The sequence below is a fragment of the Balaenoptera acutorostrata genome, chromosome 5, assembly GCF_949987535.1.
Source record: "Balaenoptera acutorostrata chromosome 5, mBalAcu1.1, whole genome shotgun sequence".
Lineage (NCBI taxonomy): Eukaryota > Metazoa > Chordata > Mammalia > Artiodactyla > Balaenopteridae > Balaenoptera > Balaenoptera acutorostrata.
Genome location: NC_080068.1, coordinates 141,812,378 through 141,833,349, shown reverse-complemented (window position 1 = coordinate 141,833,349; position 20,972 = coordinate 141,812,378). Strand labels below are relative to the sequence as shown.

Below are 20,972 nucleotides of genomic sequence, written 5' to 3'. Positions count from 1 at the left end.
ACGATGTGTCCCAGCCAAACGCATGTCCCCAACCACGGGGGACCCGGCCAGGCCCCACCACGTGGCGCCCTCTGCAGGGCCCCCGCTGTCCCCTCTGGGTCACTGCTGCCCTGCGCCTGGATGGTGTGGCCCTCGTGCGCTCAGCTGACTGCCCGCTTCTTGGGACCCATTTAGTTAGTTCTGTAAATGGTTTAAAATCACTCGTGTTCCATTGTCGACCCGGCCAGTTATTTCCTGAGGGTGAGGGCTCGTGCCACGTGCCTCTGGACACACGGAGGGACCCCTGGTGGCTGGGTGGGGCTCTCCCTGCGGCCTTGGTGGGTCGTAGAGCATTTCCAGGGCTCCGTGAGCCGGTGTGGTGGTCCCGGCTGCGCTGGCCAATGGGAGTCTGGATGCTGGGAAGCTCCTGGAGTTGGCGGTGGGCTTCCTGTCCTCCTCGCCAAGCCGGGCTGCCCCACCCTGGCCTCGGAGATGAGATGGGGCCCTGCTCTGCCTGGTGGGCATCCCGACCAGGGCCCACGCAGACCCATCCCTCCCTGCATCCTGCCGTGATCCCACCCCGGACCCAGCGAGCCGTGGTTAGCCTGCCCGTGGGGAGCCCAAGCGGCTGCACCCCACACCTCCTCCTCCTGGCGGGGGTCCCTCAGGCTGGTGGGGCTAGAACTTCAGTCCCCCTCCCCTGCCGAGCCTGTGGCGGCATCCCTAGTGGGATGCAAAGGCCCCGGGGCTGCTCAACAAACAGGTCCGGTTTTCACACGCCCTGGATGGGACTCCAGGGTAGCAGGCTTCCCTGTTAAGGCACAAGTGGGGGCAAAGCGTGGCCAGTGCACCCCAGTCCGGGGCTTCAGCTGTGTCAGGGTTCCCTCGGGTGGGAGGGGGGCCGACCTCCATGCCCTGGGCAGGCTGCACGCACCAGCTCGGGGACAGGCAACTAGGGGTCCCGGGCCTTACCAGTGACCTTGAGTGGCTGGCGTCTGGGGTTATTTGTTTTCCAAATACGGTGAGCCTGCTGAGTTTTCGTGAAGCTGACACAGGGCCAGGGATGGGTGGGGCATCCAGGAAGGGTCTGCACGCCCCCCTCCAGCCCTGTGGGTGGCCGAGGGGTCCTGGGCGGCATCCACCTGGAGCAACATGGTCATGGGAAGCAGAGCAGTTCCCTGCGGGGTCAGCCAGGCCTGGCCAAGGGCGCCACGAGAGGGGCGGTCGGGGAGCCGGGAGGCTGTGGAGGGGCCACGGAGCACGAATGCCAAGGGCAGGGGTTTGTCCTGACGTATGACGGCCGCCCTCCAGCCAGCGAGACTCAGGGGTGCTAGGGCTAAGCCAGCTAGGGCGGCCACACAGGGCCAAGTGGGGACCAGACAACTGCCTGCCCTTCCTCCAGAGCTGTAAGGGGCGGCTAGCCGGCACTTGGTGGCCAAGTCCACTGGGGTTACCTCGGCAAAGCTGTTGCAGCCACCAGGGGTGAGGCCCACGGGCCACTGTGTGGTCGTGGAAGGAGGTCTCAGGGACCCTGGACCCCAACCAGCTCAAGCCTGGGAAGGGCTCCCCACCTTTGCTGCGAGGGAAGGGGCATATCTGGCCCAGCACCCCTGCAGTGACGCCCCCATCTCTGCCCTTCCCACTCCCCTCATGTCCTGTCATGCCCTGTGCCCTCAGGTCCCCAGGCTGGACCCTCCTCAGGCCTGAGCTGGCCTAAGGGAGACTGTGCAGGGCGCTGGACACAGATCCGGCAGAGAGGTGCCCAGGAGGCTGGGGGGCCTCCAGTGCTGTGCTGGGTTTAGCGTCTTAATTCTGGAATATCAGTGTCAGACAGAACGCCTCATTATTGTTTTATTGAGGTTTAATTGACAGATTGTATTAGTTTCAGGTGTACAGCGTCACGGTTCTATATTTGTATATATTGTGAAATGATCACCACAGTAAGTCTCGTGAACATCCACCACCTCACAGAGTTACGGGATGTGAACTCTGAGGACCAGCTTCCCATCAGCTGTCAGGACACTCTACAGTATTGTTACTAGAGTTGCCGTGCTGTGCATTACATCCTGTGACTTAGTCTATAATCGCAAGTTTGTGCCTTTTGACCCCCTTCATTGCATCATGCACTCCTACCTTCCGCCTCTGGCAACCATACGTCTCTTCTCTGTATCAGTTCGGTTTTTTTTTTTTTTTTTAAGATTCCACATACATGTGAGATCATATATTCGTCTGTCTTATTTCACTTAGCACAATGCCCTCTAGGTACATCCACGTTGTCACAAATGGCAGGGTTCCATTTGTTTAATGGCTGAGTAACATTCCATGTATGTATGTACCACATCTTCTATCCATTCGTCCATCGATGGGCGCTTCGGCTGCTTCTATATCTTGGCAATTGTAAATAATGCTGGGATGAACACAGGGGTGTAGATATCTTTTTGAGTTAGTGTTTTCATTTCCTTCAGATAAATACCCAGAAGTGAAACTGCTGGATCATATGGTAGTTCTATTTTTAATTTTTTGAGGAATCTCCACAGTTTTCCACAGAGGCTGCACCCATTTACATTCCCACCAACAGTGCACAAGGGTTCTCTTTCTCCACATCCTAGTCAACATTCGTTATCTGTTGTCTTTTTGATAATAGTCATTCTAATATGTGTGAGGTGATGTCCCTCTGTGGTCGATTTGCATTTCCCTAATGACTAGTGATGATGGAATTCCCTGGTGGTCCAGTGGTTAGGACTCTGTGCTTCCACTGCAGGGGGTGCGGGTTCGATCCCTGGTCAGGGAACTAAGATCCCGCATGCCTTGAGGCGTGACCAAAAATAGAAAAACCAACAAAAACCAAAAAACAAAACTTATATGATTAGTGATGTTGAGCACCTTTTCACATATCTGTGGGCCATTTGTATGTCTTTTTTGGGAAAATGTCTATTCAGGTCCTCTGTCCATTTGTAACTGGATTGTTTGGTTCTTTGCTACTGAGTTCTTTATATATTTTGGATATTAACCCCTTATCGGCTATGTGGTTTACAAATATTTTCTCCCATTCCATAGGTTGCCTTTTCATTTTGTTGATGGTTTCCTTTGCTGTGTAGAAACTTTTTAGTTTGATGTAGTTCCACGTATTTATTTTTGCTTTTGTTGCCTTTGCTTTTGGTGTCAGATCCAAAAAATCATCGCCAAGACCAATGTCAGGAAGCTTACTGTTTTCTTTTAGGATTTTTATGGTTTCAAGTCTTACGTTTTTAAATCCATTTTGAGTTAATTTTTGTACATGGTGTAAGATAGTGGTCCAGTTTTCCCAGCACCATTTATTCAAGAGACTTTCCTTTCCCCATGTATATTCTTGGCTCTTCTGTCGTAAATTAACTGACCACATAAGTGTGGGTTTACTTCTGGTCTATTCTGTTCCATTGATCTATGTGTCTGTTTTGTGCCAATACCATATTGTTTTGATTACTATAGGTTTGTAATATAGTTTGAAATCACAGAGCATGAAGCCTCCAGCTTGTCTTTCTCAAGATTGACTTGGCAATTTGGGGTCTTTTGTGCTTCCATAAAGAGTTTAGGATTGTTTGTTCTGTTTCTGTGAAAAACGTCATTGGAATTTTTAGAGGATTGCACTGAATCTATAGATTGCTTTGGGCAGTATGGGCATTTAAACAATATTAATTCTTCCAATCCATGAGCATGGAGTATCTTTCCATTTATTTGTGTCTTCCTCAGTTTCTTTCATCAATGTCTTACAGTTTTCAGTGTACAGAACTTTCACCTCCTTGGTTAAACTTATCCCTAGGTATTTTATTCTCTTTGATGCAATTATAAATGGGACTGTTTTCTTCATTTCTCTTTCTGGTAGTTTACTTTCACTGTATATAGAAACACAACAGATTTCTGTATATTAATCTTGTACCCTGCAACTTTACTGAATTCCTTTATCAGTTCTAACAGTTTTTGGATGTAGTCTTCTTTAGTTTTTTCTATGTATAATTTCATGTCATCTGCAAGAAGTGAGGTTTACTTCTTCCTTTCCAATTTGGATGCCTTTTCTTTTTCTTGCCTAATTGCTGTGGCTAGGACTGCCAATACTATGTTGAATAGAAGTGGTGAGAGTGGGTATCCTTGTCTTGTTCCTGATTTTAGAGCAAAAGCTTTTGGCTTTTCACTGCTAAGTATGATGTTAGCTGTGGGCTTTATTATGTTGAGGACACCGTATCTTGAAAATACGCATTAGAAATAACGGCCCATCAACAGGGACCTTGTTAAAGCACCTGAGAGAAACCCAGGGGAGGAAAGTGAGGTGCTTGGGAGGCAGCAGCTCCACCGCCCAACGAATGTTCACCACAGCCATTTCTAACTGATGTTACATACAAAACTGAAAACAACTCAAGTGTCCATCAACAGCAGAATGGAGTAAAAACAAAGTGTGATACAACCCCATAATGGAATACTACGTAGCAACGAAAAGGAACAAATTTCTGCTAGACATTGTTGAATCTCACCAGCACATCTACTGGAAGCCAGACAACACACACACACACACACACACACACACACACAGAACAGACACACTGACAGACACAGACACATCCCCCCACTATAACTGCATGTTTATGAAGTTTGAACAGGGAAATCCAACCTTACTAAAAGAGAGTGGTTTCTTAGTCCACCTGGACCACTGTAACAGAAAACCATAGACTGGGGGCTTAAACAGCATACGTTTACTTTCAGTTCTGGAGGTCAGGAGTCCAGGATCATGCTGTGGAGGCTTGGTGTCTGGTAGGGCCAGCTTCCTGGTTCTTGCTGTGTCCTCACAGTGGAAGGGGGCGAGGGAGTCCTGGGGTCTCTCTTATAAGGGCACTGATCCTGTTCACAAGGACCCCAATCTTATGACCTAATCACCTCCCAAAGGCCCCATCTGGTACCATCACCTTGGGGATTAGGTACCAATATACAGATTTGGGAACATGCGCAAGTGGTTAGCTCTAGGAAAGAGGAGTGCTGGGGAAGGGAGTCCTGGGGAGGCCGGGGCCCTGCACTTCTTGAGCAGGGGTGGGGCCCCAGCACTTGTGTGAGAGCTCACTGAGCCTCAGGCATATGTCTGTGCCCTCACACGAACACCCCTTTACTTCGAAGTGATCGTTTAGAAGCTACGATCAAACAATGCAGCCACTGCCCCTGAATCGGGGGGCTTCCGCCTCATCCATCTCCTCCAGGGCCAGAGCGACGACAAACCACAGTAAAGGCCCCTCCGTTTCCCTTGCACACGTCTGAAGCCAGGAGTTGCCTCTAGGCTGTCGGCTCCTCCGAGGGTAAACCGAGTCGAGGGTCGCCCCCCGTTCGCCTCCACGTCCTGGGTCAACTTTGCACCACCCCAAAGCGTGAGCCCGTGAGGGCTGGGCCGTGCGTGCACATGCGGGACCCAGTGCCCGAGTGCGTGGCTGAGAGCTGAGCTCCCAGGAGCAGCCTGGAAGCCCCACACTGAGTCCTCCCTTGGGCCCGACAGGTGTCTCAGTGCAGTCGCCCCAGCCCGGCCTGAAGCCTGGCCAGGGCTGTGAGAGACACAACAGCCAGTTGGGCCGGTGGCAGACATGACATGAAGGCCCAGGGTAGGGCTACCTCCTGTGCTGGACAGGCCTGGTGCCGGGCCAAGTGGCCCACAGGGGAATGAGGCTGCACCCAAGCCGCCTGTCACGGGGCCATCTCCCCACTCGTATTCACGGGGCCCTGACACAGGCCTGGTGCGTTACCCTTGGCTTTTCTCTTAAGAACGGCTAACGGGTATCTGCACTTGGTGGGCCCCAGTGCTGAAGCTGAGATCAGACGTGGCCAAGATGGGAACACAGTGCCCGGTGGATCCTCTTGGAACCACGCGTGCTGTGGACCTGACCCTGAACTGGGCCCTCTCGCTGGACGTGGAGCCCCATGGGCTGTCGGGCTCTTCCCAACCCTGACCTGCAGGCGCAGGAGCTCAGGTCAGAGGCCAGGACACCATCCCCTCTGCCCTGCCGTCTCTACCCCATAACTTCAGCACCAGACCAGGGAGGGCCCAGCCAAGCCCACCAGCCCCATCTCCATCTCACGCCACAGAGATCGGGGGGTGGGGCTGGGGGCAGAAGAGGGGCCTTGGAGCTGGCACAGTGGCCTGGAGCCGCTCACCTCACCTGAGGCTGAAGTCCCCTGGCCCAGCAGACACAGTGAGATGGGACCCAGAGACGCCTCAGTGACCTCAAGGTTTAATTAAATACTGCAATATATTTGTAAAGACTTCTGTACATAGTATGTCCAGTGGCAGATTTTTAAGATTTTGATGCAAACTGTGACCTTGTAGCATAGGGGACCACCACTCCACGGGCAGCTGGGAATTGCGTTCTCAACCGAGGTGACGGCTGGCTGTGTTAAGGGCACGGGGCGGTCAGCCGGGGGTGGGTGGGGCGGGATCATGGAGCTCCTCCTCCCGGCCCGCGGCACTATACTATCCTTCCCGCTCAGGCCCCTCGTGGCCAGTCCCCATCGCGCCTTCCCTGAGGTTCTGCTGGTGACAAGCCACCCCTGAGCACCCAGGCCCATCTTCAGGAGCCGCCGGCCAGGCTCCAGGGCCTCAGAGCTCGTTGTGGCGAGCCCTGGAGATGCGGCTGGACAGGTCCTGCAGATGCTTCTTTACCTGCGGGAACAGCACAGGTGAACCAGTTAGCAGATCTGCTCGTGACCCAAGATACGCAGCCTGTCGCTGAGAACTCCTCAGCTCGGTGATCCTGCTGTCCAAGTACCCACCCATCTAGAACGGATCATAAATAAATCATAAAGGCAGCTCACTAACCGCAAACAGCCTGCAAGGGACATTATGAACGGCTAGAAGCAGAAGAGCGACAAACAGCGCTGCTTCCGCTCTCCACCCACCTCATCCTCATTTCTGCTTTCATTGATTTGGGCCCTTTCTCGTTTGCTTCTTGATGAGTCTGGATAAACGTTTATCAGTTTATCTTTCCAAAGAACCAGCTCTTAGTTTCATTGATCTTTTCTATCTTTCTTTCTTTTTTTTAGTCTTTATTTCTGTTCTGCTCCTCCTGATTCCTTTTCTTCTACTAACTTTGGGTTTTGTCTGTTCTTTTTCTAATTCAACTGTAAGGTGAGGCTGTTTATTCGAGATTCTTACTTCTTGAGGTAGATCTGCATTGCAATAAACTTCCCTCTTTTTTTGCTGTGTCCTCCAGGTTTGGGAAAGTTGTCTTTTTGCTTGTCTTCAGGTATTTTTAAATTTCTTCCTTCATTTCTTCAGCAACCCACTGATTGTTTAGTAGCATACTGTTTAGCCTCTGTGTTTGTGTTATTTGGAGTTTTTTTTTTTCTTGTAGTTTATTTCTAGTCTCAAGCTGTTGTTTGGAAAAGATGCTTGATATGATTTTCTTAAATTTACTGAGACTTGTTCTGTGGCCCAGCATGTGATCTGTCCTGGAGAATGTTCTGTGTGCACTTGAGAAGAATGTGTATTCTGCTTTTGGATGGAATGCTCAATCTATAGCGTTCATCTGGTCTAATCCGTCGCTTAAGGCCTGTGTTTCCTTACTCATCTTCTATCTGGATGATCTGTCCATTGATGTAAGGGGGGTGGTAAAGTCCCCCACTATTACTGTCACCGTCAATTTCTCCCTTTATGTCTGTTCATATTTGCTTTATGTGTTTAGTTGCTCCTATGTTGGGTGCATTTAAACAATTGTTACGTCTTCTTCTTGGATTGATCCCATTATGTAATGTCTACCTTTGTCTCCTGTTACAGTCTTTGCTTTCAAGTCTATTTTGTCTGGTGAGTACTGCTGTCCTGGCTTTGATTTCCATTTGCGTGCAATACCTTTTTCCACCTGCTCACTTTCAGTCTGCATGCCTCTAGGTCTGAGGCGAGGCTCCTGCCAGCAGCACATGTACGGGGCTCATGTAGGAGACGTCCTACAGGGCCCAGCACCGCGGTCCCCTCCGGTCACCAGGGCTTCCTGCTCCGGGTGTGACCCCGTGGGCTGCGGGGGGCCTGTCTGTCGTGGCGGGCTGCCTACAGTACCACATCATTTCAAAAGCAGCAAATGGGGCTTCCCTGGTGGCGCAGTGGTTGAGAATCTCCCTGCTAATGCAGGGAACACGGGTTCGAGCCCTGGCCTGGGAGGATCCCACATGCCGCGGAGCGGCTGGGCCCGTGAGCCACAATTACTGAGCCTGCGTGTCTGGAGCCTGTGCTCTGCAACAAGAGAGGCCGCGATAGTGAGAGGCCCGCGCACAGCGATGAAGAGTGGCCCCCACTTGCCACAACTAGTGAAAGCCCTCGCACAGAAACGAAGACCCAACATAGCCATAAATTAAAAATAAATAAATAAATAAAAATTTAAAAAAAAAAAAAAAAAAAAAAAAAAAAAAAAAAAAAGCAGCAAATGAAGACCCTGACTCGTCCTCGGCTCCTGCCAGCTTGTCCTCGTCACACGATGGCGGGCGCCACCGCCGCGGCAGTCCAAGGGCCTGGCCTCTGCTCTCTGTTCCTAGTTCACACAGAGCCCCGCAGGCTGGTGCTGCCAGCCTGCCGTGCAGGAGCCCGGGCCGGGCGGGGACCTGGGGAGGTCTCCTCTGGCAGCCCCAGTGCTCACGGCGCGTCAGAATCCCTTCTCCACGGTCGGGGAAGCCAGGAGCACCGGCTCCCTCTTCATCCCCGCTGCGGAGTCCGTCACGGTGTCACCTGCAGGTGGACGCCCCACGAGGGGTGCCTGGCTTCCCCCTGCTCGGCTCTGCCAAACACAGGAAAGAATCCACACGCTCCCTTCCTTCTCGGTACTTTGGTCTTCTTTCACTTTTTAAGTTTCGTTTATTTTTGAATAGATAACACATCCCTGCGCAAAAGGCACAAAGGAGGCTCCCTCCAGGGCCCAGCTCCTCCGTTTTGAATTTCCTGGGCATCCGTGGCGACGTACCATGCTCGTGCTGCTGGCTCTGCGGAGGGTCCACACTGCCCGCCCCTCCTTTTCTCACTTAACCTAAACCAGAGGCTCTGCTGCAGACGGGCCCTCACGTCTTAGTGCCTGGATTTGTGGGTTCACCACGAATGACCAGGGGAGGGCGGGCAGCGGCGCTGCTGGGTCAGGTGTCCCCCAGCAAGGGGTGCTTCAGTCTTGATGTCCTGCACACCTGAGCACTGTCTGGGGTTCACACGTCACCCCATAACGGAGCCAGCGCCCCCATTTAGGGTATCTGCAAGCCCCACTGAGCCGCATGTGAGGAGCGCCCTGCACGGGACCCCTGCCGCTGCTCCGGGGCCGAGTATGGTCTCCTCGCGCCCCAGGCCGAACGCTTGGGAAACCGCTGGCTCCCGTGTCCACTCAGGAGCCTCCAAAGCCACGTGGGCAGCTCGCAGGAGCGCAGGACCTTCAGAACCAGTGACAGGCCACATATTTTGGGGGCTAGGGTGCCAGTGGTGCGGCTGGAAGAGCCCGGCTCCAGCCCCAGCTGCCCACCCGCCCACCCGCCTCGCGCGTGTACACCTCTTCACTGCTCGCCTGGTTCAGAGCGCGGCCCTAAACAGACCCAGAGGCAGGTGGGGTGGGAAGGCCTGGGCAGTCCCTGTCCACTCCCCCCGGCCCCATGCAGCTGACCACTGCGTCGCTGCTGCCCCCACCGAGCTCCGCGAGAGTGAGACAACCCCCTCCCCTCTGCAGAGGGGGAGCCGAGGCCCAGGGAGGGGAGGCTGGGGGGCCCGGAGGCTGGCGTGCTGGCACTGACGGAACTGTCACGCGCCCACTCCCGCGGAGGCCTGGCTGGCGGCCGCACACCCACCTTGTAGCCCAGCTCCTTGGTCTTCTCCTCCAACATGGCGTACCGTTCCTTGTTCCGGCTGACGTGCTCCTGGTCCCCAAAGCTCTCCACGTGTTTCAGTTTCTGATGGGAAATTTCCAGCTGCTTCTGGTAGTGGTTGTGCTTTTCAATTTTGGCTTCAAAGTGCTTAAGCTCTTCCTAGAATAATGTTTAAACAACTGAATTACCCCAACGTGCTCTTACTACCACCCTAGGGTCCGTGATGGAACTTCACGGCTGCTTCAGGAGAACACCCAGGGCAGGTGGCTGCACGCTTGGGGCCGGGGCTCCCCTGCCCTGAAGGCTGCACACCCTGCGCCCGTTCCCCGTGCAGCCCGCCTGGGACAGCTCCGGGGGCCGAGCGGGACGGCAGGCTCCGCCCTCCCGGCTGCCGCGCGATCATGAAGCAGCACACGTGGGAATCAGGTGAGCAGCTCTTCCCTCTAAAGGGACCCACGAGAACCTGACGGCCTGCAGGGGCCAAGGGTCGCAACCCTATGCGCCCCCTCCCCACTCCCACCGACCCCTCACCCTCTAGGTGAACGGCGCCTGCCAGGCGTCTGGGTCCCTCTGGCCCTGACCCCATATCCAGCCTGACACGGGGCGCTTGAGCCCGGGGCACCCCTGCACTGTCCCCCGTCCTCTCCGTTCCCCAGGCCTCCAGGCGCCCCCCACCCCAGCGCAGGTGGGCCTCCAGGCCCGACCCCTACACTCCTCCAGCGCCCCCCAGGGGTGCCTCCAGGCCCACGTCAAAACGCCTCCTGAACACGTCAGCGATCTTAACTCCCCAGGCCCCGGGCAGGCTCCCCTCTCCCTGCACTCCTGTCCAAGGAGACGGAGGCTTCACACCCACAGGCCTGCGTCCTTCCTTGATCCCTGACCCCCTGACCTGTGGCAGCTTTGCCACAGCAGAACCCACCTGGAGGCAATGCCCAGGTGACCCAAAGACCCTTCCTCCCTCCGGGCCGAGCACCGCGGCCCCGCAGGGTCCTACTGGCTCCTCCTCCAAATCCCTCTCAATTCGCTCGTCCCACAAGCCCCGGCCTCACGCCCAGTGCACCCAAAACTGAGCAGATGCCCTGAAGCCACACTGTTCACCGGAGGCCAGCTTTGTCCCACACGGGTTGCCAACCAGGGCGGGGGAGGGACACAGAGGGCAAGGAGAGAGAATGTTCCCGTGAAAACGCTGATCTGCTGGGACTAAAGAAGAGGACCTTCCCCACGTTATCAGAAAGTCCACTGGGAGAGATGCCGCCAGACCCCATGGCTGAGAGGCCGTCCCTACCCGAAAGGCCTCCAGCTCCTTCTTGGTGAAGTTGGCCGACTGGGCCATGTCCCACAGGTCCAGCACCCGAGGCTCCTCGAACCCTGCGAAGGAGCAAAGGCAGGCTTGGAGACCTGCACGGCGGCAGCCCGGGATGCCCGGGGCCACACAGGCCGCCTGCACAGTGCACGGTGCTTGTGCGCAAGCATCCTCTGGAAGCAGACCAAGCACTCCTTCCACGCACGTTCGGTCTGCGGTTCCCGGGACCCGCTGAGGGGGCCTCGGCGATGCCCTCCCAGCCCCTGGTCGAGCCGCTGCTGCCCGGGGCGCAGGAGCACTTGCGCGAGCCAGCAGGTGGAGTGCTCTGGGGCAGGGGGCGGTTCAGACTGCGGGTCCCCCTACCCGCAGCTCCAGGCTGAGGCTCAGGCACTGCCTGCCCCTGTAGCTCTGAAGCGAAGTAAACCAAATGGAAGGGACCCCGTGACTTCAGCCACCCCTCCTGCGAGCACGGGGCGAGGGTGTGGGCTTGTCACCCGCCTCCCTCCCACGGCGGCCCGCCCAGCGGTCATCTCACCAGCTGTCCCACCTCCCCAGCGGCAGACCCTTCCCGCTGCCCGGGGCCCTGGGGCGCTGCTGGAGGGACTCGACAGGCCAGCAGCAGGGACCGGCTGGATGCAGCCCCGGGAGGGGAGGGGCCGAGGCACAGCATCAGCTGCCCGGCTCCTCCGCACGGCCAGGCCCTTGGGGTCCCTGCTCCCTGGCATTTCAGCAGATCAGCACAGCGGGTCCACACGGCAGTCTGGTCCCCTCACCACGGCGGGCGAGCGAGCCCAGCAGGGCAGAGTCGTGCCCCGGGGCACCCGGGCCATGGGGAGGGGCAGGGAGCCCACCTCGCGTCCCTGCTGCACCCCCGTGTCGAGAGCAGCACCCGCCACGTGGCCAGTGCTCAGGGAACAGGCCGGAGAAGCAACGGACGGGTGACAGAAGACGGTACAAGAGTGCCTGGCCGACTTCCTGCAAGCCCGCACCAGGCTTGAGCCGCGGGCTCCCGCGGGAGACGCGCGCACAGGCCCGGGCCATCCTCCGGGGGGCAGCACCCAGCGAGGAGCTCCGGCCTCGGCCCCCGAGCAGCGAGCCGTCTGCACGGGAGCAGAGCAGCCATCCCAGCGCGCGGGGCCGCGGGCTGCCGTGAGGGTCAAAGGACGCCGTGGGGCTAGAAATAAAGGTGCGTGCACCTTCCAGAAGAGAGAGAGCAGCCCAGGTGTGGCCCTGGGGGCGGAGGGGCTGGAGGGGCTCCGCGGCCGTCACCCGGGTGCCGGGCAGCGGGGCGCGGGCTCACCGGCCTGGTCGCCGTAGCCCTGGAGGCTGACCCTCCGCAGGCGGTCGAAGCCCTGGCTGATGTCCCGCAGCTTGTCCTTCAGCTCGGCGTGGCCCACCTGCAGCGTGTCCTCCTTGGCGCGGCTCACGTCCACGGGGCTGATGACGTTTTTGTGGATTTCTGCGGAGCCAGAGGCAGGAGGCCGTGAGGGCCGGCCCTGGGCCGCCCGCGGAGCTCCCTCTAGATGTCGTGGAGCGCCGCAGCCCCAGCCCCGCTGCCTCTCTTGGGGCGGGTCCCGAGCCCCCCACAAGTCCCCCTGAAGTCACGCCGGCGGTGACAGGAGAGAACCCGTGGCACCGCAGAACGGGTTCATCTGAACCCACGCCCACAGACGCGCGTAGGCACCCCGACGGGCTCCTAATCGCTGAGATTCCTGCTCGGAAAGCTGGGAGGCCTGACAGCATGGCACTGCCCCCAGCCCCCCAGCAGCTCTGTTCTGGAACACTCTGGAGCCAGGGCCGCCTGCGGGGAGCACCTTCGGTCCTGCTCAGGGTCTCCAGCAGGACGTTGTACTCCTGGACCTTCTCCTTGTGATGCTGGAGCTCCCGCCACAGCTTGTCCAGTTCTTCACTGGAAAACTTCCCAGAGGTCTTCGCCTGGAAGGAAAGCCACCTCCAGTGAACACCCCCGTGGGCCATGCTCGCCTGTCCACACCTCGGGGTGCACCCTGCCAGCCATGCCCACCTGGGGTTAGTTACGCGGGTGCCCCTGTGGATCACTCCCACAGGCCAGGCAGGACCCCTGCTCCTGGGTGGAGTGCTCAGGCCCAGGTCTCGGCCTTTACCCCCCTTCGCTAGGGGATGCGGGGGCAGGAAACCAAAAGCCAAGGCCCGACGCCTCCAAGGCGGATGGCAGCGCCGAGGGTACCTTGTGCCACAGCTTCTCCAGCCGGGGGTCCTCCAGGCTGTGGTCGGCGGGGCCGTGGCTGATCAAGTTGCTGCTCACGGCCCGGGCGTCCTTTCTCCCGTCCAGACCGTACTTGGCCAGGATGACTAGGAGAGCGCGGGAGGGGGTCGAGGCCGTGGTCTTGGGGCCGCCCCTTCCTCCGCCCGCCCAGCTCTCCTGCCCACTCAGGACCCAGCGGAAGGAGCGTGAACAAACCCGGGGATCCCGCTCCGCCAACCCCCCCCAGCCCACACTGGCGGCCTCGGGGCTCCCGCGCGCGCTTCCGGCCGACCCCTCCGTCCCCCGACCCGCGGTGGAGAGCGCGCGCGGCAGGATGGGCTCAGCATCCCCGGCACTGCCTGTAGGACCAGCTTCACAGGCTTGTAAAACGAAACCCGCAGCCCGTTCCTGTCGTGGGCGAACTCCAGCGAGGGCGGGAGAGGACGACAGTTCACTGAATGGACGGGGCGGTGACCAGGGGAAGCTCTTCCACGGCCCAAATCATATTTTTATTTGCAGAAAAGATTTTCTACAAGGAGAAACCTCAGCGTTGGCAGCTTCCGGTGAAGAGTTAACAGCGGTAGCCGGGAGGGGACACCGGCTCCAGCCTGCTGCTGGCTGGTCACTGTGGGGCAGCGACCAGGTGTCGTCTGTTAGTAGCGCCAGGACACAGCGCCGCCCAGAGCCTCTGTGCCGGACGGGGGCCTGCGTCTCAGCACCATCGTCACCAACACGACGCGGCGGGTGCCTCGTGGACCCGGAAGCAGCCCTCCTCAGTGGGGCCGGGCTGCTGGGTCTGCCCTGGAGGACGCCCCTCCCAGCATCTCCTCCCACCCCGCCCGCCCTGCTCTGAAGGAATGGGCGTCCTTCCTCCCATCTGCAGACAGTCCCCACTGCCCCCTCCAGGCCACACGCGGGCCCCTCTGGATCCGGGCTTCCCTTTCCCCTGTGCTCCATCCCTGAGGTCCTCATCCGCGCAGTGGCCCACCTGACCCCTGACCCCCAGCACCCCCTCTGACAAGCGCTGGACACGAGTGGTCCCCACGGGGGCCCTGCGGCCCACCCGCGCGGCCTCCACACCCAGCTCCTCGCCCCGGGGCCCACCCTCAGCTGAGCCAGCCCAGGGAGCGCCCCGCTCAGCCTGACCTCGCCTCCTGGGGCTTCACTTCCCTGTCTACACTGCCTGTGCCTCAGAACTCACCCTGCCCAGAAGCTCAGCCCACTGGGAGCCTTGAGAGTGAGCCGTGATGAGTGAGTGTTCCTGGTGTCCAGCCTGCGGCACGGGCATCGTGGGGAGGGAGCTGACCACCAGCCGCCTCTCCCTGCCCCCCACCCTCCTCCATCTCCCAGCCCCGGGCCACCTGGACGCACCAGGAGCCCTAGATGCAGGGTGGGCCACAGGGGCCACAAGGCTCGGACCGGCGAGGGCCGTGCTCTTCACACGGCCAGACCCTGGGAACAGCCCCGCTTCCTCGTCCAGGTGACCATGGGCATCTGGCCATCCCAGGCGCCTCCCTGGACCAAGCAGCCCTGGTTGCTTGTGCCCTAACGTGGCCAGACATCCTCGCCCTGGCCCTCCCTCCCACGTGCCAAGAGCCCGCACGGGACAGCCTGGCAGCTGTGCCTGCCCGCGGCTGAGGGTCACCTTGCCAGGGCCAGGCTCACGAGGACAGCCCCGACTCTCGTCTTACCCACAAACCAAGTCAGAGTAAGAAGCTGGGACCCGAGCCTGGGTGACCGCTGCCCTTGGACTGAGAAGAGACATACCATTGAGACTGCGGGCAAGCTTTGCCTCTTTCTCTCCGTCTTCATCCAGGCCTTCAGCCTTCAATTTCTTCCACTTGAACTCGTCCCGTTCTTGTATCTTCAGATCAGCATGGAGCTCGGACAACTTCAAAGGAGGAAGATCAAGCTGCAGGAGGAGAAAAGAGGACACGTGATCCCCAGTTGAACGATGACCAGTGACAGCGACCTCGGAGGGCAGACGCCAGAGACGGGGAGGCGGAGCCAGGGTCCCAGGTGGCCAAAATCCTGCATGTGTTCCCGCACGAGAACCTCAAAGGGACCTCTGCCCGCAGCGTGAAGACCACCGGCCCTTACACCCCGAGGCCGCTCTCCAGCCTCGTCAGATCCCAAGTCCCCAGGGAGCCGCCCGCCACCAGCGGCCTGAGTGTGCAGGTGCTGGTGGCCCAGGGGCTCCTGTCGCAGGACGCCTCACCTTCCCAGCCGGGGCCCTGGGGAGGATGCGAGTGCGGGGCTCCCCCTGGGCAGCCCTTGGGCGCACCGGCTCCCCGGATGGCCGTGCCACCCCAGGCAGGCGCTCCCCGCAGACGACAGGACAGCGGGCGAGGGCGCCGGGACCTGACCCCTGCGCACTTTCCTGGCTGTCCACCTCGCCAGGCGCCAACGTCCGGGCCGGAGCCCCGAGCTGCAGACTGGTGCCCAGCAGCGTCCGAGGCTCTGCGTCCCACAAGGGTGAGCCGTGATCGGGTGCCAGCCTCCCTCTGGAACGTGGAGGCCCGCGGGCGACAGTGGTGCCCCCGACGGCAGGCACGGAGCCCAGGCAAAGAAGGCCACTCTCCGGACCCTCCTAACCTCCTTAACTTGAAGTTAAATGTTAATGGCTCCCGTGAAAAGAACCGGTTAATAGACACCAAACGCAAAGCAGGCTCTGTCAAATATTAAAGCGGAGTAAACCACCTACACCCATGAGACAAGCAGCTGGGCAGGAGGAAGCCGCTCTCAGCGGCGGGCCGGGCCCGCATCCTGGACGCCCCCAGCCCAAGGCTCAGGGTGAGCACAGCGCCCTCCACGGAGCTGCTCTCAGCCCGGGGCCTCACGAGCCCAGCACCTTCTCCTCTGCCTCTGCAACTTTCACAATCACCCTGCAGGCTGCTCGGGTAAACTGAGGCCCAGGGAGGTTAAGAACTGGCCCAGGACACACAGCGAAAGGTCACTGGGTACTCTGGGTACTTTATCCTTTCTGCTGCTACCATAAATGGGATTGTTTCGTTAATTTCCTTTTCAGAGAGTTTGATGCTGGTGTACAGAAATGCAAGCGAGGCTTGTATGTTGATTCCGTATCCTGTAACCGCGGTGACTTTGTTAACTAGATCTAAGTTATTTCGTGAAGTCTTTAGGGTTTTCTGCATATAAGATCACATCATCTGCAAACAGATACTTTTACCTCTTCCTTTCTGATTTGGATGACTGTCATTTCTTTTTTCTTCCCTAGCTGTTCTGACTAGAACTTGCACTACTACGTTGAATAGAATGACCTGATTTTTTAAAAAATAGGTGAAGACCTTGAATAAATATTGCTCCAAACACAACATACAAATGGCCAACAGGTACATGGAAAGACGCTCCACGTCACGAACCATCGGGGAAATGCAAGTCCAACCCCAGTGAGGTACCGCCTCACACCCATGAGGATGGTTACTATGGGAAACAGACAGAAAACAACAACTGCTGGTGAGGATGAGAAGAAAAGAGAACCCTCGTGCACTGCTGGAAGGAAGGCAAGCTGGTCACTGTGGAGAACAGTACGGAGGTGCCTCAAAAATGACGATGAGAACGATCAATACACTGTGATCCAGCAATCCCACATCTGGGTATTTCTCTGAAGAAACTGAAATCAGGACCTTGAAGAAAGATCTGTGGTCCCATGCTCACTGCAGCACTATTCACAACAGCCAAGAGGGGATGGAAGGTGCGGGTCAAAGGGCACAAAGTCAGTTATGCAGCGTCAGTCCCGAGGCTCATGCACAGCGCAACATTCTCCGCTATTTACATCGCGTACTTATTATTCAAAAGTTCGCCAAGAGGGTAGATCTCACCTTAAGTTCTTATCTCACACACACACACACACACAAACTAGAGGGCGGGAGGATACTCTGGGAGGTGACGGGTGTGGGTGCGTTTACGGCACAGATGGGGGTGCTGGTTTCAGGGATGTACACTTACCTCCAAACTCATTAAATACGTACAGCTTTTTGGAGGTCAACCATACCTCAAAAAAATGGTAAAAAACCAAACCAAAACAAAACAAAAAAACCGAAACAAGTCCCTGGGAACCAGCGTCCACGCAAGCCTCGGCCTCCAGCCACAGCTCTGCACCTTGAGCTGAAAGCCCCCTCGCTCACAGCGTCCCTAAGTCCGCGAAGCAGCCCCGAGGACAGAACACAGCCCTGCCCGCCTCTGAGCTGCTGTAGGGACAGGAGTGCCGGGTGTACAGGTGACTCCTGGTCGCTCGGCCGGCCCTCCCTGAGTCCTCCCTGGAGCAGAGGATGTGGTGCCTGGGTGCAGAGAACAAGGCCGCACACAGGGACAGCGGGGTTGAGACATAATTCACTCGCGTGCGCGCGCGCACGGCAACCCCGGGAGGGAGACGCCATCCAGACATCTCCACAGGGGCACCCCTCGGGACGACTTCCCACGGCTTCACCCACCCCCCAGAGCTCCAAGGACGGCTCCGGCCGCTCCCTGCTCAGGAGCCTTGCGACACCCCTGGAGAGGTCACAAGACCCACGAGGCTCTGGAAGTAACCCTGTGCCTGCTGTCTGGCCCACAGCTCTTCTAAAGCGCTTGGATCAAGAGGAACTGCACAATTTCACAGCAAGTCAAGACTGGAGATGCTGGGCTGTGATGAAGCAACATCAGTAGTTCCCTGGTCTGGTCTCAGGGTGGAAGGCCCCCCTACCATGGCATCTATGGACCAAGGCAGGACTTGCCCCCCACCCCCGTAGAAGGTGGGCTGGAAAGAGAGGGCGAGGCGGGCGCCTTCATCAGACTTCTCTCCCTCACCCTGGGAACACGCTAGGCATGACATACTATGAAATTGTTTCATGTTTAGAAAACAAAGAAACACTTGATGTTTTCAGAGAGCACGTGTCCAAGGCTGAGAACCCTGGCACAGGTGTGCCGGGCGCCCCTCACCGCCCTGGGCACCGGCTCTGAGCAGCGCGAGTGCCCACCCTGGCCCGGCCCGGCTTGAGGACTGCACAGCTCGCCTCCCGGGACCAGCTCCGCCGCCGCCCTTGAAGCTTCTCAGCCTAGAGGGCCTGGGACAGGCCAGCTTGTATTCCGTGGGTCTGCCTACCCGCGCGAGGCGTCCGATGTGAGGAGGGACCCGGAAAATGCCACCAGGCATGGACCCCACCCTGGAAGGTCTGCACATTTCGTTCAGAAGAGACTTGTGCGTGCAATTGTAGAATTCAGGGCCAAGGGGCCCGGAAAGGTCATCCAGTCCAAGGCCTGTCCGTCCAAGGCTGGGGCAGGGTTGGGGTTCCTGGAGAACCGAGTCAGACTCTCTCGGACAGATGTGACCTGAGGCTGCCCAAGTCAACAGCAGACTGAGCATGGGCGGGGGTGGCGGGTTCAGGCGGGTGCAGCTCGAGGGCAGGTGACGGCCAGGAGGTGTGAAGAGGCTGCCCAGGCTGGCAGAGGCAAAGCAGCATCTGGACGGACAAGGCGGGGCTGACCAGGACAGCCCTGCAAGCAGAAGGGCTCAGGGCAGGTTCCTGGACACAAGATCCCCTTCCTCCAGGAAGCCCCCCTGGTTCTCCAGCCCAGAGTGCTCTCTCTCACCCGGGCAGGCTGCACACACACAGTGGGCCCTGACAGCTGGGCCCCCGGCAGAATCCTCAGGGCCACTGGTCTGGGAACAGCGCTGGGCCTGGGGGCATCCACCCGCCCCTGCCTGCCCTGCAATCTCCCTGCCACATCCCTTCCCCAGCCTTTGCCCCTCCCCCCGCCGTTCTTTCCCGCCGGTTTCTCCTCTCTTCCAAAACTTAGTCCTTACTTTGTTTTCCTCTCCTTCTCAAGGACTCGGGAATGCTTAAAACTGGAAGACTGGATCTAATGAAGACGCTGAGGCCCAGAGAGTTGGGGGAAGTTTGTAAATACCCATTTCACTAAAAACAAACCCCACCTAACAAAGGAGGGGCCGTTACATTATCGAGGAGGCCGCTGGTCCAGGTCACACCCCAAGCAGCAAGCTGTAGTCCCAATTCTACCCCCAGGCGGAGTGACCTTGGAGGCGTCCTTTGCCCTCTGGGCTTAGTTGCTTTCTTCTCTGAAATGGAAACGGTCGGTCGGATTTAGCTCACTAGCGTCTTAAGTTTCAGGTGTTCTCCTCTCACCTCAGAATCTCCCCTCACCCGATTTCACAAGAACTGGCTTGCTTCTAGGGTTTCTGCTGTCCTTGGGCTTGCTTCATGCTCAGTATCCCCTGTTTTTCTTGTTTCTCCATACAGAGAAATACAAAGTAGGAGAAAAGGCAAAAACCTGCAAGGCAAGAGACCTGGGTCTGCCTGCAGGGGGGGATCTCGGCCTCAGCTGCAAAGCTGCCAGTTCAAACTGGCGGGGCAGCCCTTCTGCCCAGGCACCAAGGCCTCCCCAGCCTTCGCCTGTCATCACCAGGCCAGGGCCCCTCTTCCCGGAGGCGCCAGGCAAGGGGTACCCACACCTACATCTGCGGGCGGGTCTGAGGCTGCCAAAGGCTCAAGGTTTCGGCCCCGTAGACCCCCAAAGTTAGAGGAGATCCGGGCCCCGGGGACCCCAGGATTAGAAGAGACCCCGGTCCGGGCTCCGCTGATCCCAGTATTAAAGGAAGCCCCTGCCCCGCGGACCCCCGAAACTAGAGAAAGCTCCGGCCCCGCGGACCCCCGAGGTAGAGAAAGCCCAGGCCCCGCGGACCCCCGAGGTAGAGAAAGCCCCGGCCCCGCGGACCCCCGAGGTAGAGGAAGCCCCGGCCCCGCGGACCCCCGAGGTAGAGGAAGCCCCGGCCCCGCGGACCCCCGAGGTAGAGGAAGCCCCGGCCCCGCGGACCCCCGAGGTAGAGGAAGCCCCGGCCGCCGCTCACCCGCTGGGCCTTCTCCCACAGCTGGTTCAGCTTCTCCATGCGGAACTCCCCCCCGGGCTCGCGCTTCGAGGAAGGCTCGGGCTCATTCTTCTCCCGCGAGTACTTGCCGCCGTGGCCCGCCGCCGGCCACGGCCCGAGGAGCAGCAGCAGCAGTAGTAGTAGCGGCGGCGGCCGGAGCTCGCGCAGCCCGGTTCGAACCATCCGCGACGCCATCTTCCTCCTCCAGACGCGGAGACCCCGAGAGCTGCGGGAGGGAAAAGGCCCTAGCCCGGCCCCGCCCACCAGGCCCCGCCCCACCCCAAGGCCCCGCCGCGCTGCCTCCTGGGAGTTGTAGTCTCTCCCCCCGCGCGGCCGGTCTAAGAGAGGCGGCCGGCGGACTACAAGGCCCGGGGAGCCCTGCGGAGGCACGGGGGCGTTTCCTAGGCAACCACGCCGCGGCCTCCTGACGCCGGGCGCCGCCGAGTGCGGCTAGGGCTGCCCTAGCTGGGGTTGCGGGGTTGCTGCGGACTTGGTGGAGAAAAGAGCCCCGACCCCGCAGCCCGGATTGACCGGAGCGCCCTTTCCCTTCGACTCCGTAGAAAGAGTAAACAGTTCAGAAATCGGGAGCGTGTCTGCTGCACCTTAGATTGTTTCTGTGTCATCTGCCTTGGTCTTGAGCCTTCCTTGTCATTATGGTCTCTGGAAGGTGGCCTCTGCTCGGCACTCCAGCGTCAGTGTCTCTGTCAGGAACTCTAGACCCACCCAGCCCACTCCTTCACTTGTCAGAGGAAAAC

General features: G+C 58.6%; 1 protein-coding gene across 1 annotated transcript; it reads right to left on the bottom strand.

The window, feature by feature from the left end:
- Positions 1–6,200: 6,200 nt before the first annotated feature.
- Positions 6,201–20,462, bottom strand: LRPAP1 (LDL receptor related protein associated protein 1). Its single transcript, XM_007172306.3, has 8 exons — positions 20,200–20,462; positions 15,102–15,246; positions 13,317–13,441; positions 12,925–13,045; positions 12,411–12,569; positions 11,093–11,175; positions 9,790–9,966; positions 6,201–6,646 (listed from the first exon to the last, which is right to left on the bottom strand). Exons 1-8 carry the CDS (start codon positions 20,410–20,412, stop codon positions 6,584–6,586), a joined length of 1,086 nt encoding a protein of 361 aa, XP_007172368.2. The 5' UTR covers positions 20,413–20,462; the 3' UTR covers positions 6,201–6,583.
- Between the last annotated feature and the right edge of the window lie 510 nt (positions 20,463–20,972).